At 46.4% G+C, this 25859-nt stretch overlaps 6 protein-coding genes across 6 annotated transcripts; 4 read left to right on the top strand and 2 right to left on the bottom strand.

The window, feature by feature from the left end:
- Positions 1-7436: 7436 nt before the first annotated feature.
- On the top strand, positions 7437-9529 carry ATNIH1004_004304 (fungal specific transcription factor domain-containing protein; the record flags this gene model as incomplete). Its single annotated transcript, XM_033568974.1, has 5 exons — positions 7437-7978; positions 8033-8142; positions 8212-8638; positions 8697-9000; positions 9077-9529. The coding sequence occupies 5 exons, from the start codon at positions 7437-7439 to the stop codon at positions 9527-9529; spliced, it is 1836 nt and encodes a 611-aa protein (XP_033427780.1).
- A 159-nt stretch (positions 9530-9688) lies between these two features.
- Positions 9689-10590, bottom strand: ATNIH1004_004303 (uncharacterized protein; the record flags this gene model as incomplete). The annotated part of the gene is made up of 2 exons (XM_033568973.1): positions 9689-10196; positions 10256-10590. 2 exons carry the CDS (start codon positions 10588-10590, stop codon positions 9689-9691), a joined length of 843 nt encoding a protein of 280 aa, XP_033427779.1.
- A 525-nt stretch (positions 10591-11115) lies between these two features.
- ATNIH1004_004302 (MDR family MFS transporter) lies at positions 11116-13026 on the top strand (the record flags this gene model as incomplete). The annotated part of the gene is made up of 5 exons (XM_033568972.1): positions 11116-11280; positions 11340-11626; positions 11682-11816; positions 11884-12271; positions 12340-13026. 5 exons carry the CDS (start codon positions 11116-11118, stop codon positions 13024-13026), a joined length of 1662 nt encoding a protein of 553 aa, XP_033427778.1.
- Positions 13027-17021: 3995 nt separating this feature from the next.
- On the bottom strand, positions 17022-17948 carry ATNIH1004_004301 (alpha/beta fold hydrolase; the record flags this gene model as incomplete). Its single annotated transcript, XM_033568971.1, has 1 exon — positions 17022-17948. One exon carries the CDS (start codon positions 17946-17948, stop codon positions 17022-17024), a length of 927 nt encoding a protein of 308 aa, XP_033427777.1.
- A 2377-nt stretch (positions 17949-20325) lies between these two features.
- On the top strand, positions 20326-22454 carry ATNIH1004_004300 (uncharacterized protein; the record flags this gene model as incomplete). The annotated part of the gene is made up of 6 exons (XM_033568970.1): positions 20326-20828; positions 20899-21306; positions 21366-21532; positions 21585-21712; positions 21769-21889; positions 21949-22454. The coding sequence occupies 6 exons, from the start codon at positions 20326-20328 to the stop codon at positions 22452-22454; spliced, it is 1833 nt and encodes a 610-aa protein (XP_033427776.1).
- A 926-nt stretch (positions 22455-23380) lies between these two features.
- ATNIH1004_004299 (cytochrome P450) lies at positions 23381-25484 on the top strand (the record flags this gene model as incomplete). The annotated part of the gene is made up of 8 exons (XM_033568969.1): positions 23381-23416; positions 23546-23807; positions 23863-23978; positions 24059-24237; positions 24292-24443; positions 24493-24737; positions 24787-25058; positions 25109-25484. The coding sequence occupies 8 exons, from the start codon at positions 23381-23383 to the stop codon at positions 25482-25484; spliced, it is 1638 nt and encodes a 545-aa protein (XP_033427775.1).
- Between the last annotated feature and the right edge of the window lie 375 nt (positions 25485-25859).

Raw genomic sequence — 25859 nt, 5'->3', positions numbered from 1 at the left:
AACGAAAAAAATGAATGTCACTACCTCTTGTAACTCGTGGACCATTGTGCACTACATGCTCGAGGAACAATGGCGATGGGTTACTGACCTCCACTGCAAGGCCCGGAAAGACAATGGAGAATGGGTCTCCGCCCAAATCCGACTTGATGACTTTCTCGGAAATGACGATGGTGAGATTCGCTATGCTTTGAAAGGTTATAATAACAACCCTTAGGGAACTTTGTATACAGTGTGAGGTATCCGAGGAGTAACGTTACTTCGTCGATGAGCAATCCCCGACTTGAAGTAACAGGCTATGGTCGACCGATTCTTCATGGTCGTCACAACCCGGAATGCCTATGCGCATGATAAAAGTCTTGATTTTTCTGGAATTCTCTGGAATAGAGATGGTCGTCTATGTTTTAACGGTGAGTTCTCTATCTATTCTGATCATTTACTTTTACCGGACCACTGTAAATAAGAAATATAGAGGATGCAGGTCGCGTAGAGAATGAGAAAAGAATGAAGCTAGTTAGGGAGAAAATGGTTAGATAGCCCTTTTCATTAGTGACCTGAATTGTCGGCTCTAACGGTCCTTGTAGCTCGAAAAAGCCCGCCGTAATCCTCGACTGATGGAACGGTTGAGGCGGCAAGGTAAACTGTAAGAGTTTATTAACATCCATCAGTTTGAATAGGAGGGTCCCGACTCAATGCACAGAAAGGGGAAGTCAACCTGACCTCTTTTATTTATATGCTGCAAAAATATTAATAGGAGCTATAGGGGTGTTTAGAATAACTCTTTGGATACTATCAACCTGGAAGAGCACTATATGAGCTAGAATAGAGTATAACATATCACTACTACTAATATTGTCGCTGTCGATAGCTGTCTCAATTCGTTCCTAGGAACAGGATTTAGGCTCTTCTAGAAAACAATCAAAGGCGTCAGCAAAGAAAATTCTTAGCAAGCTTAGTTCCGCATTTTGCGCTTTCAAAAAGTATGAAATAACCGAGGCTAAGTAGAAGATAGTAGTGTATACTATGGCTCTCCAGCAATATTTAAAAGTAACTGGGGGTGAACATAATAACAGAAAGAGAGTAACGGGCGCGCGTACTAAAATAGTGGTAGTTACAAGCGTCATCAGTTTAGGCTAGGAGCAATGCGTCCACCCAGAATTGCTGCTAATTGGAAAGAGAAATACCTCTAGCAAACAGCACCTCCAGTAACTAGTTATAAAGAGGCCTGCATACCCATTTCATGAGTTGACCGGCTTATAGCCAGTTGTAACTCCTAACTTGTCAATAGAAAATTAAATAGATTATACATGAACACCAAGACGTGGCTCAGTTGCTCCTGGTCAATGGGCCCACAAATGCACTGATTGGCCTAACCCTCACCCGAATACGGAGAAACTTGTCTATCATCAGCAGCATGCTCCTTTTTATAGTTTAATAGTTGTCCGAAGATATGTTAGAGTTTGTGAGAGGTAAGAACAGAGATATATACCTTATTTTCCAATTCTACAAAGAACTACCAAGCTGGATCCCGCACTTTGTCTCTAGATAAAGAACAACTTCTGTGCGAAAATTGTTTTTGAAACCACTCACACAAACCAGGCTCCCACGCCTTCAAATAAGTTTCTCCTAACGCCAGTATCTATGGATTAATATCAATATTATTGGAATTCAACAGTGTCATGTTGAAAATCGGGAAACCGGTGTGACCTACATTCTGGATCGGCGACGATAACATGCCAAGTAGCATCAAAACTCGGAGATTTTTATTAAACATGGAGTGAAAGTTGGTGTTGCCCGTCGTTTTGTTTCTGATATCAGCGATTGGGTTAAACAGGTATGATTAATTTCCTCATGATATCTTGGGTATAAGATCCAGCTAGGAAGGTGTGAACTGTTGGTGCACACTGTTGCATAAGGATTTTCTCTCTTTTTATTTCTTGTTTTCTAAGCATTTACTGTTTTATCTTAGGTTCGATATAGCCGAAGTACAGAGTCGCTATGCTTAATACAGTACAGCAAGAGTTCAATGTTTAAATCTTCATGTGTACGGAGTTTTACATGTTATTATTACATAGTACGAGATACGAATACGGTAATGATTGGCTGAGGCGTAAATCCGAACTGGGTCCCTACATCACATGATCTGATTGCGCCAAGCCTTCAAACAATGGAAAGTCACCACAAATGGTTCCCCTGAAGTATAGTATAGGGTGTTTTTTAAGAAAGAGATTCTAGGATGCCCATAACTAGTTTTGATAGCAGCTCTTCTCCTTCTTGGCGGATCGTTGTTCTATCGGACTACCAGTGGTTGACTGTATGCCATTTTTCTTTGCTTGTTATGGCTTATCTATCCTTGAAACAATGATTGGCTCTATGCGTGAGAGCCTTGCAGCTACAGACAGGTAGGTGTCTAGTAGACCAACCACCCCTCCATTGTCAACCTCATTTATCTGCCTGTCTATACCCATGGAAATTCGACCTACGTTTACACTACTCCAAATTATGTGTTTTGTAACAGGTAGTTAAATTAACCGGCCTACAAAATTCACCGCTGTTTATTATTGAAGACATACAAAAATGACCTTTACCAACGATGACTCCACGGTCGCATGGATCTGTGCTTTGCCGCTGGAAACGGCGGCCGCGAAGGTCATGCTGGATGAAGTCCACATTTCGCTACCTTAGCCAAAAACTGACCACAATGTATATACACTTGGGAGTATTAATGGTCATAATGTGGTGGTGGCCTGCCTACCATCCGGTGTCTACGGAACCATATCTGCCGCAACGGTGCTTGTCCACATGCTGCCGACATTTTCTTCACTTCGGTTTGGGTTAATAGTGGGTATTGGAGGCGGCGAAACCAGCACAAGTGCGGATATACGTCGTGGTGATGTGGTAGTCAGCATGCCAACAGCGGCTTTTGGGGGTATAATTCAATATAACTATGGGAAGACACTTCGGATGGACACTTCCAGCGCACTGGAGTACTTAAGCAAACCTCCCCAGGTTTTGCTGACTGCAGTATCTCAAATACGTAGTGATTATGATTAAAGACACTCCTATCAAAGGAATCATTTCCCCAGAAAAACGAAAAAACCCGAGAACAGTTTTCACAGCCAACTAAAGATTGCTTTTTTAACTCTACATACAACCATCAGAGCAGCAGCCCTGATTGCGCGACGTGTGATCCGACTCAGTTAGTAAATCGTGTACCACGAGCAACAATAGAGCCTCATGTTTATTATGGATTAATTGCTTCTTGGAACCAAGTTATAAAGGATGCCAAGACACGAGACTCCATCGCCCAAGAGATGGAGGCAGCTGGGCTCATGGACCAGCTTCTATGCCTGGTTATCTGAGGCATTTGTGACTATTGTGACTCTCACAAACATAAACAATGGCAAGGATACGCAGCTCTTGTTGCTGCTGCCTACACGAGGACACTTCTTACCGTGGTTCCTACACATGAGAATCGGCCTGATCTGAGAAGGCAAAATTATCAAGAACGCCACTGGATGGTCCCCTTTGGGAAAACTTGCGATTTGTGGGTCGGGAAGATGAAATCGCTGAAATTGAGAGATTAAAAAAAAATACCCACCATCTTACCTTGCTCCCACAGAGCTGAAGTGTACTCTCAAGAACTAGGTTTATTTTCTTAAGAACAGTCGGTGAGCTAAGAGCTATAACAAGGGCTCCTACAAACAATAGCTCGTCTCCCAGGAAGTGAGTTACCTTATGTGGGAGCGCAGCTGCTCCGCGGAGCCGACATAGCTGTCCTGGAAGCCTGAGTCTTCCATCTTATTAAGCATTGAAATTGTGTTAAGTAACGATGGAATAGGCGCCGCAGCGTCCGGATTTATATAAAGCCTCCTGCACTCCAACAGCCTAATCATCTAGTCAGTTAGAATACCCTGTATTAATTATCAATCCCTTAGCAGTAACATATTGAAAAACATCTAAATTATTTATTTTCTGTTTCGTTACTGCTTTCTCTCTTTATTATGGATTACTGGCATTGGAACCCCATTACTGCCTGTGAGATAAGCCACCCTCAAGAGGTCCTTACATGTGTGGGTTATAGGAAAGATAAATTGCCATGCAAAAACCATATCTCACAAAAGGATCAAGATCACACTTATTATTCACTTGAGCTCCTCGCAGTGCAACCAAAAGATCTCCATGCTCTCCGGCAAAAGCTGGAGGAGATCGCGACCCTTCGGCTGTGCAAAAGGTGGCATCAGGACCAAAAAGCAGTGATCACAGAGGAGTGGTATAAAGCAGCTTGCAGGGTAAATATCCAGGGACAACAGCTATTGGCTACAGATTTAAATAAAGTCCAGCCATGGCAAAGCCTAAATAATCCAAATCTCCCTGCGGTGTGCCTTATGTACTAGTGCCAGTGGACAAAATGTGAAATATACTTGTATTGTTAACCTTGGAATCATATGCACAGCCCCAGGCGCAGAATCTGTGATATCAGATCCACTCAGCACAACTTCCTTTGTGCAGGAATCTAAATATATTTCTTTAAGCACGGATGAAGATTTCATCGCATCGGACTTAGGATCATTGTAATATTACTCCGATGGTTCATCCGCAGATAATATGTATACGCATGACCCGATAAGTTGTGACGGAATTTTTTGAGACACATGACAAAAGTCTACGTAATTCCGCGTCACCCGACGCGCCACCCAATATTATGCTTCATCTTTTCACCCACCTGGATCATGCCTCGCACTCCTTTACGGTCTACTAGTTCTAACAGTGCTAGTAATCATGAATTGGAACCATTTCAGCGTGGGGTTACAGTTGGGCGATTTCTTGCAGGCCAGAAAAAGGCTGATATTAAACGCGCAATGAATTTACCCTATACAACAATTCAAACCACCATTGAAACATATCAGACCTCTACTACTGGGACTAGTTCTCCTCGCTCCGGACGGCCAGAGATCCTTTCTGATGCTGACAAGCGATATATTCTTTTACAAATTAAGCGGGATCCCTTTATAAAAACAGAAGATATCTGCAAATTACTGGACAAGCCTGTTTCTGCACGCACTGTTGCGCGTATGTTAAAAGAATCGGGGTATGGCCACTGGAGAGCGCAAAAAAGACCTCAATTAACTGAGGAAATAGCTAGGGACCGGAGAAAAAAAGAAATTATGAGGTCTTCACAACGGAATGCGAGCGTCAGTGATAGACTACGCTATAAATGGGCATATTCGCGCAAGGATTGGACGTACGAGCAGTGGAGAAAGATTATTTGGAGTAATGAATATTCTGTTGAGCTAGGCAAAGAAAAATCAATGGGTATGGCGGCTTAACTACCTCAACGAAAAATAGAAAAAAAAGCATATTGTCTTATATATATAAGGTAAAGGAATATCTATTATAATTTGGGCAGCAATCTGGGGTGATGGCCATACAGAAATCTACCGAATGAGTAGGGATAAGGAATCTGCCCGTGGGGGGTATTCTTCACGCTCCTATTTCAAAATTATTGAAGATTATCTACCTGCTATATGGGAACCTGATATGGAGTTTATGCAAGATAATGCTCCTATTCATACAGCTAATATTATTAAGAATTGGTTTGATGAGCACGGTATTCCTCTTGTTAACTGGCCCCCATACTCACCCGATTTGAACCCTATTGAGCATGGCTGGGCTAAGCTTAAAGAGCGTATCTATATGCTTTATCCAGACCTTGAATTATTTGAGGGAACCAAAAGCGAATTAAAAGAGCAATTTTATAAGGCAATAGAGGATGCATGGGAGAGCTCAGGAGAGGGTTATTTTGATTCCTTGATAAGCTCGGCAAAGGGGTGGTATACACGCTATTAATGTAAAATAAAATATATGTTATTATTTATATGCAATTAGACTATCACATAGATAAATATCTTATAAAAATATTAATATCTTGTTGTTTTGCGTGGGATTGGGATGTTCCGATTATTATATATATTTTGGTGGTTGCGGGAAATTACGTAGACTTTTGTCCAAGAACTGTAATACCTAGGCTGTAGGCCCAGGTGCCCTTAAAACCATCAAAATTAAGTTTTGAATCTCACAAGATTATACAGCAAGTTGGAACAAAGAGAACGCTCAGGAAAGGTATTATATTACAATTTTAATAAAACCATTATTATAGGCACAGCCTCCAAAATTCAAGTTCCATTAGTTCACTAATGGGCTCCATAATCTACTACCTAGCTCGGATTAATATAGACGGTGTAATGGATTATTAGTTATAATAGGGATTCTGGATGCTTGCTGGTGTGATGTTCTAATCGCCACATTCTATAGATAGAACATGCGATCAGTCCAACCAATTACTTGAATACAAGCTGCTGCGCTCTGTCCGAGACATTTAGGGAGCAATAATCCTGCGAGAGTCTGGTCGTCCAGAAGACTGCTTATTAGCTCCCGAAATTTTTTGGCCCTATATATAGTGGTATTTAGCAGCCAATCAAGTAATAACTAATTTCCTGTATCCAATTCACCCACCGCTTTCCCCACTACCCTGTACTATGCTGTTTCCTGGTATTATTTATCACCAAACTAGATAATTGCGAAGCGTAGCAGGGCAATTACTAATTGGTTTCCCCCTCTAGGGCTCTATTTTCTATCACTAAACTAGATAATAGGTACTCTGTACTAAATATTAGTCTAAAATATACCTCTTCTTCAATGTTCCTTCTCCTAGTCCTTGGTAATTTCCTAGTATTCAAAATGTTATTCCTCTTCTAGGATTCGAATATTTAATACACAAGTATTAATTTTAATAACAAAAATCTATATTAAAATTATTTAGTTAAATTTAAAAGGCTAGAATCTGCTAAATAAATTATTAAATTCCTCCAGGGCTCCTATCTTACCCGGAACAGGATTAATACGGGTTTTAATTCCCCGCTGTTTTTAAAATTAGGGAAATCAGCTTTGTCACTTGCCCAGGTGGGTAGCCCTAATTATTACCCCCGCCCCCGGGGCCTATACTTCCATCCAGAAAACGCCACGAGCTTGGGTCTAGAGCTTGGCAAAGGCTTGAATGCAACATGGGGCCAGTTACAACCCTCCCGAGGTGGAAGTCCTCCGTACGCTGAGAGGCCTTAAAACAGTAAGCTCTTCTCGTCCGTTGCTCTGTTTCTTCGACAACAACAAAAATGACCGGAGAAACAACTATGTAAGCCTTTAGTCTCCATTCTAAGATCCGCACGACTGGACCATTAGTAACACCAGCATCTATTTTACTTAGAAACGAGCTCAGCCGCAATGGCAAACTTCGGTCGTGCGAGCCATGTCGCCGTTTGAAAGCGCGATGCGATCACCGGATCCCTGTCTGCGGCCGCTGCAGATCACGATGCATTGCTCACAAGTGCTCGTACCGCTCGACAAAGCCATCAATTACATTTCCAACAGTGACTCCGTTAATGGATATGGGTAATCTCAGTGCCCTGCCAACCCCCACCTTGGACGACAACATCCACCAGCACTATGCATTTGGTTCACCAACCCCTCCGATCGATCCCATACACCAGGCATCTGCTTCTCTTCCTACTCCTGTCCCCTGCTCTATCGATATTCGGCTCCGCCAAGTTCTCGCACACCTACCGCACATCAAGATCATCAGCCGGCTGGTCCGTCGATGGCTGCAAGTCTGCCTAAGCTGTCCTGTACCCAGACCCCTCCTTCTGGACCTGTTAGTTGCTGTTGAATCAGCCGCCCACCGGTGCAATCCAGGTGATGGCAATACCCCAGTTGACGACGCGGACCTCGGCCAGCTAGCAGAAGATATTCATAACGCGAGCTCGCAGCCGCTAGTTGTCCCTCGCGGATTGCAGCCTACCGAGTTTTTTCAGGTGCTCACCGGGCGAAACCTGAGAGCCGAGTCGATTGGTCTTGTTCTGAGCGTGGCCGGAAACGCGGCTTTCGGCCTGCTCGAGTCGGACGTCGTCTTCTCCTCTACGGGCATGTATTAAGACGTCCTCGACCGCAAGGCCTTTGCCGGGAAAATGCTGAGTGCCAGTGATGCGGCGATTGCGTTTGCCAAGGAGCAATACCATGATCCGTCCGATGTGCTCCTTTGGCTACGGTATGAGAACTTTGTCCTAACGAGGAATTGTTGCGGGTACGAAAGTAAGGACACATATATTTATCAGGCTTTGGCACGATATAAGATCAATACCCATACTTACACCACTTTAGGCTACCGTACCTGGGCTCGCTCCGGCAGGTTGATTAACGATTTATTTGCCATGAACATTCACCGAGACCCGGAAAGGCCTCAAGCCTCGGACACCCCATGGTTTTTGCGCGAAATCCAGACCAGGCTGTTCGCGTGCATGTACGAAGCCGATAAGTCACTGTCCAGAGTCCTTGGGAAACTTCCCCGGCTACCCCGACAGTACTGCAGCCGCAGACTGCCGCTCAAGATCAGCGACGAGAACGTCTTAACAGCCGGTTTCACGTCGGACGATGCGATCGTCAATATGCCGCATCTGGGAAGCTGCATTCGCCAGGAATCGTTTCACTCGGACTGGCTTCGCATACGCTATCTGTTTGCGACGTTTAGGGAGGTGGTCCTCGGCGTGAGGCTGGGAGCATCGGGGCAAAGTAGCGAGTCGTTCATCCGGTGAGACCCAGCACTGTTTATGGTGGTATTCATATGGACCTGACGTTCAGATATCCAGACGCACATCGTCACGCATCCAAGCAGCATGGGAAGCTCTTCCCACATATCTTTGCTACAACCCTGTCTGCACCCCAAATACGACATTGTCCACGCCCTATCAGTATCTTGCCCAACTGCTCCTCTACCTTGAATACCTCGACCTACAATTCAGTACCCAGCAGGCCCTTTGCTACACATCTGGAAAAGACGCCGGAGGCGACACAAAGCTACTAAAATTGGGCCTAACCTTGGTAACTACAACGGCCAATGCGGCCCGCGTCTTCTGCAGGCGGTTTGGTGCATCGACGGATACGGCATTGATGGTAAGATTATTTGTCCCCTAACCTTGTACTGGCAGATTATCTACCTACTCAAGTGGAAATTATTAACGCCACGCAGCTCTGGTTCTACGGCCTTCCCAGTGCTCTCGTTCTTGCCGATGCTTTGGCCAACACTACAGAAGGCGGGATGGACACGCCTACCGCCAACAGATCGGTTATGTTGCCACTCTCGTGGCTCGAACTCCACCGCCAGCTCAGCGTACTATCTGCCGAGCTAGAAGTCCTTGTAGATTCCACAGACAGTAACTATGCGCTGTACAGTAAGCAGAAGGAGACACTTTCAAGACAGCTTGACCGCGCGCTACATGCAAGGCTCGAGGTGTCGCCTTCCAAGTCACCGCAATCAGGGGAGACTTCGACCGCGCCACTGAGCGATATCGACAAACTGATCGCCGAAATGACAGAAGACGAAAGCTTTGCTGATGTTCCAACCGGTGATCTGGAGTCGAGTGCGGGCCCTTGGACACTAGACGATATTTTTGATGATAGCCTGTGGAATGGACCGGAGTAGATCGATACAAATACATATGTCTACTGGGAGCATCGAACACAATCGAAGTTGCCAACCTAAGTGTATTCGACTAGCAATATAATTTGAAAGAAGATGTGAATATAAAAAGAATAATAAAGTGCTTGAGAAGAAGATATGTTACGGGCAAGCCGCGACACCTCAAGTGCGGTCAGCCTTCTCGGTCATTGCCGACATCCAATTCTCTAGAAACCTAGTCCCCTCTGAATACTGTCTGGGCAGCAGATTAGTCCTAAGCGCCTTTAACAGCCTGTACAGTCCTGGCATCTCCTGCACAAAGAACGCTTCGCGGCATGACATATTCTCGTAGTGGAAGCGCCATAGCTCAAGAGGGTCGTCTCTGTTGAGCTTCGCCTTGCCATTGGAGGAGAATGACAGGAAACTCGTGCTGTTGCAATAGCCAAACAAGAACGAGCTGAGATAATCCGCGCAAATGCGGTAGCTCAAGTCCAGCCCGTCGAGACGACCGGTGCCACACCCAGCCAAGAGCGCCTCCAGCCTTGGCAACAGTCTCTCGTAGATGATGCAGTCCGTTACCTCGCGTAGATGCTTGGACTGCATCAGCGCAGACTTGGAGTATAGCGCGGCTGTTCTTCTACGGCGGATGCCGTGTTCGGATCTGTCGAGACTCGTAAAAGCGTTGCTTGTCCTAGATAGATAAGATCATATCAGCGTGAAGTCTGCCAGTCTGTCTGGAAAGGTGACCACCCGTAATAGTTGAACATCGAATACCATGAGGCCGGCTTCGGAAACCCGGCGTCGTAGACTTTGCGAATCTCATCTTGGTAGCTGCTCTCACTAATATCTTGGGGGCCCACGAGCACAATTGGCCCGAGTCTGCCGTGGGCGTCGAGTAGGAACTTGAGCTCAGTGCCTGTCCATCTCGCCCACAGGATTCGGGCAGAGCTGAAGCGAGAAGACCAGTGCGCCGCGGGTACCTTGCGTAAGGAGAAGAGGATACGAAGGCTGAAGTACAGAGGATTGCAAGGAGAACAAGCACAAGTAAGGCCATGCTTGCGATGGCGTTTACACGAATTGATCATAGGCGCTAAGCGTCTAAGCCATTATTTACATCTATCCAGCCTGCACATGTATCATGGTTTGGTGACCAGTTGACAGCACTAGATCGGCAATTGCCGGTCCAGCCGGGAGTAACTTCCGTTATGCGATGGTAAACAATCAGTAGGTCACGGCAGTAAACTCCACACGACGGTTTGGGAGGCCTCTACATGTTTACAGGAGGTGGAGCTAAGGAAGCCCCGTCCCACCCACTAATGCAGTCGCCGGTGCTCGGATAGGAGTTCAACGCCGGGGGCGCGCCGGAGCTTAACTGAGCTAAGCCTCTAGGGCTTCGCCTTGGTCAATCCTGACCAATAGCTACGCCTAAACTAAATATGGACACGCCCCTGTCAATATTTTCATTTGCGAGGTGAAGGGTGACAAGGGTCGGAGTTTGAGGTGTGGGTGTTCTGCCGTCTGTCACAACCCAGGCTGTCGACGTTTCGATTTTTCCACGGATCTGCGACCTCCCACAGACAGTCGATCCATCTGTTGACTTGGGTTCAACCATGGCGGCCACTACAGAAAACAATGAGAAAGGGTTGCCCTTAGAAAAAGCAGAGACAAAGGCAGAGACGGTAGCCGAGCAGGAAGACTCTGGACCCGATTTCAGCCTATGGCAGCAAGTCCCTGTCTTCATCGCAATGAGCTTGGGCATCTTCATTCTAGGACTTGTATGTCCCCTCTTCAAGGAGGTCGCAACTTTTTGCTAACAAGTTTGGTGCGCGTTCAGGACAACACGATCGTTGGCACTGCAACACCAACGATAAGCAATGAATTCAACTCTCTTACTGACATCGGCTGGTATGGCTCGGCCTACCAATTAACAACCTGCTCAACGCAGTTTCTGTTTGGCAAACTGTACACCATGTTCCGCGTGAAATGGCTGTTGGTCATCTCGGTTACAATTCTCGAAATCGGATCCATCGTCTCTGCCGCTGCGCCCAATTCGGCTGCCTTCATCGTTGGGCGTGCGATTGCTGGCTGTGGCGCTTCGGGGGTTCTCAATGGTGTTCTGATGTAAGTACAAGCACTCTTACTACAACTTGGTCAGCGGACTAACGTGATGGTGTAGTGCTGGCTCGCAAACGCTGCCGTTGCGCTGGAGACCAATCTTCAATAGCACTGTCGGGGGGCTGGAGTGCATTGCTATGGTCGTAGCTCCTGTGATTGGCGGCGCTCTGACAACCTATGTTACTTGGAGGTGGTGGTAAGTGCTCCTCCGTCCTCATCGCGTTCTCCAGAGCATACTCTTGCTGATGCTCCCTGCTTGCTAGTTTTTGGCTGAACCTCCCGATCGGTGGGTTCACTCTAGCTGCACTAATTTTCGTCTTCAAGCAGCCACCAGATCAAAAGGGCAAGGACGAGTCGTTGTTGTCAAAAGTCAAGCAGCTCAACATCCCAAGTCTGCTCGTCTTTACCGGCAGCGTCGTCTGTTTACTGCTTGCCCTCCAGTGGGGCGGCACAACGTACCCCTGGAGCAGTGGAAAAGTGGTGGCGCCTCTGGTTGTCGCAGGCGTTTCATTTACTGCGTTTCTGGCGTACGAGACTCTCCGCAAAGACGAGGCTATGATTCCGCGCTCGGTTATTCTCAATCGGACGTCAGGGCTGTGTATGCTTTATGCATTTTGCTCTTCCGCGGCGTTTAATGTGATTGACTACTTCGTGAGTGCCCCCTTGACATGACATTCTTCATCGAACAGGTTCGCTCACTCGCCATATCATACGCATAGCTTCCGATCTGGTTTCAAGGAATCAAGGGCGCGACGGCCGCCACATCGGGACAAATGCTGCTCCCCTCAATCATTGGTCTCTCCGTGGTGGCTACAAGCTCGGGCTTCATCCTCTCCGCAATCGGGTACTACACACCGCTGATGTTACTGGGCTCCGCCTTGATGGCAATAGGTTTCGGCTTCTTGACCACATTCCAACCCTCGACCACACATGCCGCCTGGATTGGGTGGCAAGTGATGCTGGGCGCAGGCACTGGGCTGGCGTTCCCACAGCCGTGGTCAGCGACGCAGACAGCACTCCCAGAAAAAGATGTGCCCCTCGGACTGGCAGGCGTGGGCTTTGCGATCAGCTTTTCCGCGGCGGTGTCGATTTCGGTGTCGCAGAATGTGTTTACCAATCTGCTCCGCAAGGGTTTGCAGGCAGGTGCTATCCCCGGCGTGGATGCTAGCGATGTCATCCAGCAGGGTGCGACGGGCTTCTTGCAGCATATCGCGGAAAATGAGAGGGAATCGGTACTGGTGATATATAACTCTGCCGTGACAAGCTGCTTTTGGCTGCCGGTCGCGGCCTCCTGTGTAGCGTTTGTTGCAGCCTTGGGAATGAACTGGAATTCGGTCAAGGAGAAGCAAACGGAGCGCGATGAGGAGAAGAAGGAAACTGGAAGTGAGGGAGAGCCGCTCGCATAGGCGCACACATAGAATGGTCCAGGAATGTTGAGGGATGCTTCAAATGTTCCAGGACGCGTCAGGCACTGGATCAACTGGTATTATCATATCACCTGCGCGGAGCGACTGGAGACAATCAAGTCGGAACATTCGTTCAGGATTCCAGATCATGATGTAGTAATATTTGAAGGCTCGGCATACTTGGCCCAGGTGCCGTCAGTACATATATATTCAATAATTTATATTAGTCATGACCCTCATAATCAAAGATCCATTTCTTCAGTTATTTAAGTTTATTCACATTTATGATGATTATTCTTGTAACAGATAATAACTATTCAATTATGTTTGTAGGTTGAGAAGGTGTTGGTCTTTATTCATATTTATTAGTAAATTTCTAATTTACTAGAATAGAAGCAAATCAAACATTTTTTGAAGCTCTTCATCAGCATTATTAACTAATAGAGATGATTGCCTACTATGAACACCAGGGCAGAATCTATGATAAATGTCAAGACCTTCCTAGGTAGATCTACGGCGGAAATTAGCGGCCACACAACAATACACCTGAGCATACAATTTTCCAGCGTTCAAACCCAAGATATTACTCAAATAACTAAATAACCATATTCTATGTGACGGTTAGCAGTCTGAATGATCTTTTTATATTTCCTGTTTGGAAATCAAGCCTATGAGCAAGTGAGAAGATGGTTGAAAACACGGTTAGAAAGACGGTTAGAAAACTAGTTAGAATGACACATAGGCGACTAATCAGAAAGACGGCTAGCCAAAAGCTAATTTGATGACTTGCATTTGATTTATTAATCATGAAAATTCATGTAACATTTGGATCTTCAAAATGGTTGAATTTTGATAGCATTGTCGTGAGGGTGGCCGCTACTAGTATTTTCCGCCGTAGACTATCCCGAAAATCAGGATGCGAATTGGAACAATTTGGATTTTATATATACTTCAACCTGATCCGAGTCAGATTTAGGTCAGACTCAGATTAGGATAAAACATTTGAAACTCGTAACCTGAATCGTCAGAATTTCCAAATCTAGTAACCTGATATCAATCTTAATTATACACCCGGAATTTTCCAGTACAGTACGTTATCTCCAGTTTGGTCGCTCCACAAATGAGATAGATGGCTCTTGTAGTCTACGCTAACGACAAGTTGCGCCGGCCCTGAAGTGTAGCGTAGTGATATTCAAGTGTCCCAGTGTTGTGAACATCTTCGCCCATCCATTATTCTATGGCACAAGGAATCCTTTCTTCTCGGACCCGCAGTATCGGTTGTTTTGCCTGGGAACATGATGGCCCATTCCTGCAGTTCTAGCCAGGCTCACTTTCTGCCCATTATTCAGCATTTGTGAACCGTCACTACGTGCATTAATAGAATCCACAATCGTTGGAGTATAACTACTTCGAAAGTAGTCGCTGGGAATTTTCTGCAAAATATATAGAAAGAGCACCCTAGCGGCGTCCCATGATAGACTGTCATGGAATAATTTTGATACGCATCCTCCTGAACTCCGGCCGGAGTGAAATATGAATTCCTCAAAATAAGCCCCGCCAGAGACATATTGGGGGTGTCGCTCACGATCTTAACGGATATACCTGCCTGCAGATCCTTGAGGCATCAAACACGAGATTCTGCTGCAGTAAGGCTGTCAACTTCATATGCACTGACCGGCGTCGTAGCATCCACCTCTGCCACTGTGGACGCTGATCTTAGCGAGAGGCTCTCGCCAACTCTGCCCTTCTTGCGGTTCGAGAGTCATGTTTAATTATTTATATTCAGCTTGATTTAGTCCACGCCTCCTTTCCGCTGATTCGATGGACAATGACTTAAACAACAGGATGACGAATGTGGCTACTTTGCTGTAATATGTGAGCTAGGCTAATCTACTTGCATTCTCACTCAAAGCAAGTTATTTTGCACGAAAGAGTCGAGTACGGACTGAATGTAGCCTAGACTAGAACACGAGCGTTCTCCACGCACTCCCGATCTCTCCATTAAGATAACATAGAGCAGGCCCGACATCCTGGATCGCCGCAGAGTTGGTGCATTGGAGTGCATGTCGAGAAACTCCACACAACTCACATATACTCACCGCAATCCTCGCTTGAGTTGCTGCCTGTCTCAGGTTACTGACTCAGTTATTTGACCTTTTAAGATTCCCGGGGGTTCCTTCGCCATGTCCATTGACAGGCAATTACATGTGCTAGCCATCTCCGCTGTAGTGTCCGCCGCGTCTGACGACTTGGAGTTCCTAGCTGCCATGAGAAGGACAGCTACGGCAAAGGCGTTTGCAGTGACTGCTCTAAGAGTAATCTTAGATAGTATCAGACCTCGCAATCCAGGGTCGCATTTCTCTACATATTGGACAACATATACCCGCCAGAGAGCCATTTCCAAGAATCTGATGTCATCGGGGAGAACATTCTTCGAGCGAAGACCATCTAATACATCTGTATAGGAATGCCAGAAGAAACGGAACATGCCATTGGCCAGATGATGTGAGGGGATCATGATATCATCAGCAACAGATTGATTGCAAGGTACAGCTCCTTCCAACACTGGCAATAAATCTGGGCCAAGCAGATAACAGGCTACTAGATACTGTATCGGTCAAAAATATTCGGTTAACCGGCAGTAGTTAGTAGCAGATAATCTGGTATTCCAGATTTGCCTATACATGACAGGCTCTATCTATTATCTCGAGCAGTAACATATCAGTCTACCTGACCTGAAATGTCCCCCCTAGCGATAAGCCAGCCCACATGCATTGTAGACCCCAGTATCCTGTCCGATCTTTGTGTTTCTTTGAGGACAGCTGGCTTACAGTGTACCTGGAATGATATTCGCAGCAACCACAGTTCCCTGCCCTAAAGTTAGAGATCAGGCTTGCATAGGATAAAACCAATATAGAGCCTAAGCCTTCGGTGATTTACATCCAATTATGTCTTCCTGTATATCTTGCATAATAGACAGAGGCAGGCAGATATCTGCCTTAGCTATTCATTAAACTCCATAGTCATATTATAGCTATGTGATTTCCTCTCTTAGTTACATGCAGCATGGTGAAATACAACAGCCTACCCAATAGTATCTTGCGGACAGCATGGACCAATTGTGTAGTACTTCAGGTCTAATCATCGTTGGTTTTCTCTTCACCGGTTTCTGTTGGCAAAGGACGCTCAATGGCTGGAGGGTAGAGAGACCTTCAGATGCATATGATGATGGAGACACCTAGACATCATGGGCTTGAGATATTGTACAAACTACTTACTGTAAGGCTATATCTGGCAACATTTTACCCTCTCTATCTTGGCATGAATTAACCAGTACCATATTCATCGACTTCGCAATCCTCGGTAAAGTTTCCTTGCGTTGCGTTTTATATAGACTTTGCCTACTTGGTGCCTGTCTATCTTAAAAAACTTGCATATCCCCAACAGGCCTGTCTCATACGTGGAAATCAGCCACAATGCGTCTATACTTGAACTCTCTATTCGGGCTGGCCGTCTTCTTAGGCCTTCTCTTCCAAGCTGCCTCCAGACCCCGTACGTACACTATACCCCGAACTTTGACATTGAATATCGTAATTAATACCACTGCAGTACACCCCGATACCTATCAATCCTCTCACCAAGATGGAAGCTGCCAACCTCCAAGAACCCCGTGCACTGGCCAAGCGTACCTGGAACCGTCCCCAATCCTCCAGAAAGTGGTGCAGGTAGTCTCCAGCCTCCACCAGACCCATCCTGCCCCAAAGCCAAAGCCAGAGCCGAACCCAACCCCGATGTACCTCAGCCTCTCCGTTCTTCGCCACGTTATCCAACCGATCAGAATGCAGGAAGAAACATCCCAACTGCAAGGTAGAAAACAACAAAACTTATTGAAATTGCGTATGCTCATTTCATAAATGCTAGTTGAAAGGCCGGTCTTATAATACCGAGAAATTTTGATCAATTCCAATATGGAACGGAGTGAAAGAGCTAGAGAGTCAATTTTGGGAATTTTGCAATGCCCAACGAATCTCATTTGCTATCAGTTCTGGCTCTGTGAGTTGGATATTATGGCCACTTCGTGTCGTTGCAGAGAATCGTGCCAGGCTCGACATATGGAGGAGCTCCCGCTGAAAGGATTCTTCGTTCTGCTCCCACTTTGCCAGATATTCGCGGAACTTGGCTCGCTGGACTTCAGTACCTCTTCCATTAGCCACGCCCGCCTTATACAATCGCTCGAGGTCTTGTTTTGAGTTTCCCATGAGCACACTGAGGGGCTTTCCCTTTAACAAGTCTTGGCCAGGGATTAACTGCTGCTTTTCGGCGATTACGGCGCGGCTAACTTGTAGATATGGCAGCTCTCGGCCTGCCTGTCGAGCATGCTTGCTGCTCGACTCCTCCGCCACAAGATCGTTCCACTCCGACTCCGTTAATTGATGGTCCTTTGTCAACCCAACTGTTTCCATGTAGTCCAGCCCGTCTATAACGGCTTCAATGCTGTCGTCCGGCCATGTTTCAAACTGCATGCGTTCCTGTACTGGGTCGACCAGAACAAGTCCATAAATGTCCTCGACGGGCCGGGCGGCGACGAATTCCCGGGCGAGAATTCCACCCCAGGAATGGCCCACAACGAGGTACGGCGGTTCCAGGGCGACTGCTGTCAACAGACGGGACAGTTCAGCCACAACAGTAATAGAGTCGGGTTCATTTGGAGACTCTTCACTGCGACCGTATCCCGAGCGTTCATATAATAGAACCGACATCTCGGACTCAATATGGCGGCAAACTGCGCTCCAGTCTAATGCGCTGCGTCTGATTCCGGAGAGGATAACCACCAAGGGCGCTCCAGGTTGCCTTGGAATGCCCCGCAGAGCATAGCTCAGAGAGTGGGTGCCGATGTGAGCGGTGTGCCGAAAGTGCTCCATGGCTATAAATTTGACATGCAAAAAACAATAATGTTGTAGTATTCCAAACTGTCAATGGATTGCTGAAATAAGAGGGAGCAGCGTGGAAATGTAGGGAAGACCACCCTATTTCGATCTACGTATCTGTTAGAAACAGAGCTAGTCCATATCAAATATTCGGTTAGTCTCGAATAGGAAATAGAGTACGATTGGTAAAAGGTCTTATTTGAATAATTTGAGCTGGTTGGGCTCTTCCTGATTATACTGATGATTATAATGATTGTTCTGATGGTTGTTCTGATTATTCTCCTTTTTTATGTTCTTTCGCTTGCTGATGGCCTTTTGGACCCCCTCCTTAGTCACATGATCCTTGCCACGTATAGCCATATTATTTGACAGTCCATATTGGGACATTATGTGAAGTAATAAAGAGATGCGGCTATACTATCACAACGAATTCAGAGAATATTCAAGCTCCCATAGAATCATCCATATGTTTCTGACAGTATCAGTTTGGTAATAGGATAGTGTCGGCTCCGTCGAATACAGTACCAACCACAGGGATATGAAAGTCTGATTCTTCTAATCTAATTAAGCAATAATAATGACTAAAACACAAAGAAAATAACTAGTAAACTTACTAAATATGGAATAAAACACGTTAGTTACTATCCGGGAACACGCTGGCACTGATCAAGGTAACTCCTTGGAGTTGAATCAGCGAATGGGGGTAAATTATTCAAAGGTTGATATTATGCTATCCACAAACTGCAATGGGTCACCCAACGTTCACAGCACCTGGCAAGTCCAAGCCCATCAGTATGGCCACTCATGTGCACTCCGGATGATAGATCTGGCACTGAGGAGTTTCGATCAAATCCAGAGCACAACTCTTGCAGCGAAGATTGTAGTTGACCTCGGCTACACGGTAATACATCAACGTCGTCTTTTGCATTTGCGGTAAGGAAATACGGCATCCTGACATCGCAGAAAGGCTGGTAGCTCAAATTGAGATGTAACGCCCGTCGGTATCAATAAACGTCCGATGGTGGTGCCGGCTTATCCGTGGGCTCCAGTAGGTTCTATGGTTCTATAGCGGAGAAAAGTCCCGTGGGTAGAAGTAATCGGATAGGATTGGCCATGTTCTATTTATTTTAGGCTTATCAAAGTTACACTATAGTGGAGAGAGCTATGTTATCGGACCACGTTTGGCAATCTAATTTCCCCACTTTATCCAGGCCCAGCACCTGTCCAAGCGAATGCATGCTTTGCTGAGGACAGGCGAACTAGCATCTTGTCCTCCACCTGCATAGGTTCTCAAATTATTTGAGCCCTGACACCCCTGTATTTTTCGGTTCTGGAGAGACATAATAGACTCCATATTCGCGTACCTCCATTTAGACTTAAGATGCCCTACGTAGAAAATCAGAACTTTAACGGTAGGAGCGGCGAGCGTGAGTGAATCCTCCGAAGAGCGCCCAGTGACAAAGCGCCCACTTTCTAGGATCAGAACCTCCTTCCTATATAGGATTAACTCGGTTTAGACAAATTCAAAAACCGCTTCTTGCTTCAATTATATTATTGATTGCACCATGTAACGTCAATATTGGTGGGTCTGTCCATTGGATGTTGCCTGTTGGCCCCACACGCTAAGCATTGAAGAAAACAAGCATAATACAGGCTAAGCATTTTGGTTATCCTAACTTCCGTTTTCAGCTGCTCCCTTATGCCCGCATACTATTCAGACACTGTTAAGACATTGGCGTACCATTTTTTCTTCCCTTCATTTTTTAAGAAGTAAAGAAATCGGGGGCCGGAGCAGAATGGACGCCGCATTCTGTCAGTCAGATGCACCAGGCCAATTGTAGTCCTACCTGTACACCGGAGAAGGCAAGTTGGGCCGAGCCATAGATAGCATAGATGTGGATCTAGATGGTGCCTCCCATATCTCCATCCCCTACTAATCTGGGGCTAACACGCAATATGAACGAGATGCTGGTATTAGGGCATAGGATAAGGTCTTGCCATTGGACTGCACAAACCCTCTGGGGCAATATCCGGAGGTCCACGCGACATATACACAGATATGGAACACCGTGCGTGATTTAGGGGTGTGATGCCGTAGAGACAACGTGTATCCATCTAGTCCGCGATAATAAACCAAATTACCAACTGATAATGGCATCTTTCGACGCATGTTGGCACGTGCTTCCCCAACAGGACTGCTTCTGGTCGGCTATCTATGGCCAAATTGCGCCGAGGGGGGTATTTCTATTCCTCCACGTTGTTTCATATAAAAGTTTGCCGGCCCTCTCCACTTGTTCCATCCCCTCTTACCTATTCCAAGGTCTATTTCATCTCCCTCTCCTTGTATATCATATGTCCAGTTATCTACCGTATGCCTACTATGAAGACCACGGAGATTGAGCAGGTGGTAGCCCCTCCGGTTTACACAAAGCAGGAAATGGAGGCAGAACCACAGATTCTTCAGCGCACGTGGGGCCTGGCAGCCCGTGTGGATCCCAGCGTTACCTTTGAAGAATATGTCTATTGGGCTCAGGTTGAACGCGCGGAAGAAGAAGAGGCAAACCGGCAGTATATTGAGGAACGCGGTCCCCTGACAGCAGGGAAGATCATAAAGAACCGTTTCTCCAAGGGTATACACCATGAGAAAAAGAAACAGCTGCACGAGGCAAGTGCGCAAATCACCCAGGACTCTAACGATACAAGTGACCCCAATGAGTCGGAAAAGAAAGCCACTATGGCCCTTAGCACAACGGTTTCGTCCTCCACAGTGTCGCAGGAGGAATGGAAGACTGCTTCCAGAGCATTAAGGACGGCTAGCTGGGGAACCATCTTTTATCTAATTACGACGGATATTCTGGGCTGGAGTTCGTGCCCGTGAGTATTGAGTGCTTCCTCTTCCCCATGACAGAGTATTTATATGGCTCACAGACTGACAGATCTCCAGATTTGTCTTCGCTAGTGTAGGTTGGGGACCCTCTGCCGCTCTGTATGTTGTGTTCGGCATAGCCGCTGGCTTCAGCGGCTGGATCCTCTGGAAGGTGTTCCTAGCCCTCGATTCCTCTCGGTATCCTATGATCAGTTTTGGCGACACCTACTTTCGAGTATACGGGCCCAAGTGGCGTCACTTCATCAATGTCGCCCAGTCAATACAGCAGTTCATGACCGTAGCTGTGCTGATTCTCGGAAACGCCCAGAATCTAGCTCAGCTGTCAAACAATAAAATCTGTTTCGTGGTTTGCATGGTCATCTGTATGGTAGTTGGAATGGTCTTTGGAAGCATTCGCAGTCTACAACGTCTTGGGTGGTTGAGCAATGCGGCTGTATGGCTGAATATTGTTAGCTTTATCCTCATGTGAGTTGAAGAATCATGAATCCATACACTTGGCAATGCGGTTAATCGGGAGTATAAAGTATGATTGCGTGCTCCCACTTCGGAATCGACTACCAGGCTGTCATCTCATCCACACGTATCAAGAGCATTGAAGCGATCAAAACATTTGCCGGCCCCCCTCTAGATCAGTACCAGCAACAAGCTACTGGTTTTACGGGACAGTTTAACGGTGTTGACCAGCTTGTTTGTATGTCAACGAACCAATTAATTTTATAGCCTGCTACTGATCACTTGGATAGATAGCTATGGCGGTGCTATCCTTTTCGTTGCCTTCTTGGCTGAAATGCGACACCCTTGGGACTTTTGGAAGGGCCTGCTAGTTGCACAGATATTTATCTGTCTTGTCTACATTTTCTTCGGTGCTTTTGTAAGTCGTACCTTCTCACTCTAGTTCCTACTATGTGACCAGAAGAGAACTCATAGAAGAAGGTATACGGCCACTATGGCCAATACTCTATCTCGAATATCAACAACGTCGTCCAACCTAAGGGTATCCAACTTGCTGGCAATATCCTAAGCTTGGTAGTCAGTTTTATAGCATGCAGTACAGTCTCTCGCGGAACTTAAATTACTGCAAGTTAATATTTGCTAACACATCATCAGTACTCTACTTCAACATTGGCATGAAAACAGTCTATCAGGAAGTCTTTCAAGAAATCCTCCACTTTCCTGTCATCACCACGAAGAAGGGTCGCATCCTCTGGCTTGTTCTGGGCTGTGCCTATTGGATCGTTGCCTTTCTTGTCGCAGCCGCCGTGCCCAACCTGAACGGCATCTCTTCTCTAGTTGGTGCTCTTCTCATTCTTAACTTCACCTACACCTTCCCTGCGTTTCTGTATATCGGGTTCCGATGCCAGATGGACGCCGCTCTACCCGGTGAAGGGTTTGACCCTACAACACGCACTACGACGCGCCACGACAATGGCTGGAAACGCTGGGTAAGAGGGTTCAAAAAGAACTGGCATATTAATATCCTCAGCGTTCTGTACTTCTTGGCTGGGCTTGCGTGCTCGGGAATGGGGTCATGGGCGGCGATTGAGGGCTTGATTGAGATATTTGGGCCGGGAGGTACGGTTGCGACTTCATTTGGGTGTGCAGCTCCAGTTTGATGTGCCGCAAATACTCCTTATATGCTGGTACATGAACGATCCTGTGCCTAGACTCGAGTGTCTTGTCTTCTGATTAGTTGCTTTTTTGTTTTCCTACGTGTTCCTGGCCCTAGTATGCGCGTTGAGGTCCGGCGGCTGAGATTGTATGGTACGTTTGGTGATAACTGCTTCTTCCCATTCCTGAACTGTGGCAAGTAAAATGACATGTATTACCCGCGGGCCGGTGCGCTGTGTATATGGTATCTATCCCTGCACGCTCATCTGTCTGTCTGACAGTATTTGTTGCGGATAGAGCTTGATCGAGTAGAAAAGCTTATACGGAGTATATTCTGTATAGATAGACCCATATTAGCTGGCAATCAATCTGACATTCATCTTATGTATAAGTCCCCAAATTTACAGAGGAGCATAGTAACAGACAACCTTCCTCTGAATTACAAGAAGTTATAAGGTGGGGAGTAGCGCTGTTAATGATTAGACGATTAAGACGATATAAAAATTAATTACGATAGCATGATATCTTAAAAATGAATCACAACCAAGTAGATAAGATAGTCTTAAAGATTTTTAGCTCTAGCTATTTTAAGAATTTTATTCAGCAAGTGCTAATGAAAAGGTATCATATGATAACTATTTTACTATGTAAAGAATCTATCTCTCGAATACCTAGATTTAATATGCCAGGGTAATTTAAGCTTGTATTAATAAGTTACATTAACCAAGGTACGTGTCTTGATGGAGCCAAGGGAGGAGGTCAAAAACCAGGTTCAGTTGGATATTAGACTGGTCCAGCACAACTTAGTCCCGCATTCTCTGGAGAGTATGCTGAAGGCATTCAGCCACCGACACATAGGTGTTGGCCATCCATGATTTTATTCTATATTACGACGGAATGATGTACTCTGGTCTACGAATCTTGCCTACATATGTGTCTGGTAAGGATTCCACTGCGAATTCTAAAGGTTAGTCTAGTAATAATTCTACTGCTACCTTCCTCCGAGATTGTGATTTCTTGCCTAGTTGACAGGCTGATCTATCCTGAATAGTAGAGCTATCATAAAAGGAACTGCACTCAGCTAAAATTGTACAAGTCTAATTCTCGTCGTCCACGATACTTCCGCGCCGCATTCCCCATCGTCCCTGTAACCATCTCGATGGCTCTACCGACCGTCTACTGCGTCCTACTGGGACTGACAGCAATGTATCTCACCAAGCTGATCTTATTCCCCAAGCAGAGAGCGGCACCGTTGCCTCCAGGTCCCAAACCCAGACCAATTATTGGTAATTTAGGCGACCTGCCTCCGCCTGGAAAGCAAGACTGGCAACATTGGTGGGAGTATAAGGAGCGCTATGGTGTGTTTCGACGTTGGCATTTTTGACTCGGATTAAATTAAATAATCGCATACAGGACCCATCAGCTCCATTAATATTTTCGGCAAAATAATCATCATCGTCAATGATTTCCACATCGCTCACGACCTGCTGGAAAAGCACTCGAGCAAATATAACTCGCGACCGCAGTTGGTATTCGCCGGAGAAATGTTGGTCACTCTTCCATGCATTTCACGTCCCGCAGTTAACATCCTGGCAGGCTGGGCCTCAAGCACACCTTCGTGATGCACCCCTACTCTGATCTATACCGGCCGTATCGAAAGATAATGAATCGCCTAATGGGCTCCAGGAATGCAGCCTCGCAGTTCAACCCGCTGCAGCATCTCGAGACACGTCGCTTCCTGCTGCGCGTTCTGGAAGACCCCACTGATATTGGCAAACATGCTCACACGTAGGTATAACCAAACACTGTACCGAGTACATGGCGTAGCTAAACGTGGACCAGCGAGGCCGGCGCAGTAATTCTGAAAATCGCTTATGGATACACGATCGAGCCTCATTCACCCGACCCACTTGTTAATCTGATCGATCTCTCCACGAAGATCTTTTCCCTCGCTGCAACCCCGGGGATGTGGTTGGTGGATACCTTTCCATTCTGTATTTCCCCCCTACTTCGTCCCTATCTGGCTCGTACTAACCAAGATAGTGAGATACGTTCCATCTTGGTTCCCCGGCGCTAAGTTCAAACGCACCAGCCTCGCCTGGCGGAAAATCCTAGTTAGCACAGCGGAGAAACCCTTCAGATTCGTCCAGAACCAGATGAGACATGGTTCATATCCCCCATCCTACGTAGCTAGTCTACTCGAATCCAGTGAGGGAAAGTTCACACCGGACGAAATAAACATAGGCAAATGGACCGCGGCGTCACTGTATGCTGCGGGCGTAGATACTGTATGTCCGACTCACTAGACATATGCTTACATTTCGCTGACTCCATTAGACCACATCTTCAGTAGAATGCTTCTTCCTGGCCATGGCACTATACCCAGAAGTACAGGCCAAAGCTCAAGAGGAACTCGACCGCGTACTAGGACCCAACCGACTACCGACTCTCCAAGACCGCGAAAATCTCCCCTATATCGATGCCCTAGTCCGGGAAACTTTCCGATGGCATCCAGTTACGCCCATGGCCGGCCCACATCTCTGCTCACAGGATGAAATTTATAAAGGCTATCTCATCCCAAAGGGTGCTGTGGTCCTCCCAAATCTCTGGTGTGTCCGTCCTATCCATAGCCCTGTATATATGTAACTAATAGAAGAAGGACCTTCACCCACGACGAAACCATCTACAAGGATCCGATGTCCTTCAATCCCGAACGGTTCCTCGGCTCGGCGCCCGAACTCGACCCGCACTCAGTGGCCTTCGGATTCGGTCGTCGGATGTGTCCCGGTCGGTTGCTCGCGGATAACTCGCTCTTCGGGTACGTTGCACAGTCGCTCACAGTGTTTAATATCTCTCGTGAAAAGGGGAGTGACCCAAAAGCGGAGTTCTTGCCCGGCGTGATAAGCCACCCCGCTCCGTATCCGTTGAAGGTCACGCCGCGCAGTGAGGATCATGAGAAGCTGATTCGGATGGTGGAGTCGGAGCATCCGTGGGAAGAGAGTAATGCAAAGGATGTCGAAGGCATTGTGTGTTAAGTTGAGTGCTGATGGTGCTATTTTTATGACGGATCGGATGGATACGTACTGAAAAAATTGTTTTAATTCTTTTCTGTAGTATGCAAAAACTCCACCAGCGAATTGACTGGTACCACTGAATCTAAGCATGGAGTCGCATCATTTACAGCGGGGAAGCCACGAGCATAATCTATCCTGTGTTTTTCCTCTGGGCCAATAGTGTCTGATTCAAAGTCAAGGTCCACTGCATTGGCTACACTGCCTAAACCTCCTTGCCTCCGTTGCTATCACCAGCACAGTATCCAGTTCAGTATCAACAATTAAGTCTAAAGGTCATATCGACATTGCCCCCTTTGACCTTCACAGACGTTCCAGAAGGTTTTTATGCCATCAATA

This window comes from Aspergillus tanneri (genome assembly GCF_003426965.1).
Source record: "Aspergillus tanneri strain NIH1004 chromosome Unknown AapTan_3_pilon_pilon_pilon, whole genome shotgun sequence".
Classification (NCBI taxonomy): Eukaryota; Fungi; Ascomycota; class Eurotiomycetes; order Eurotiales; family Aspergillaceae; genus Aspergillus; species Aspergillus tanneri.
This window is presented reverse-complemented; position numbering and strand designations above follow the sequence as displayed.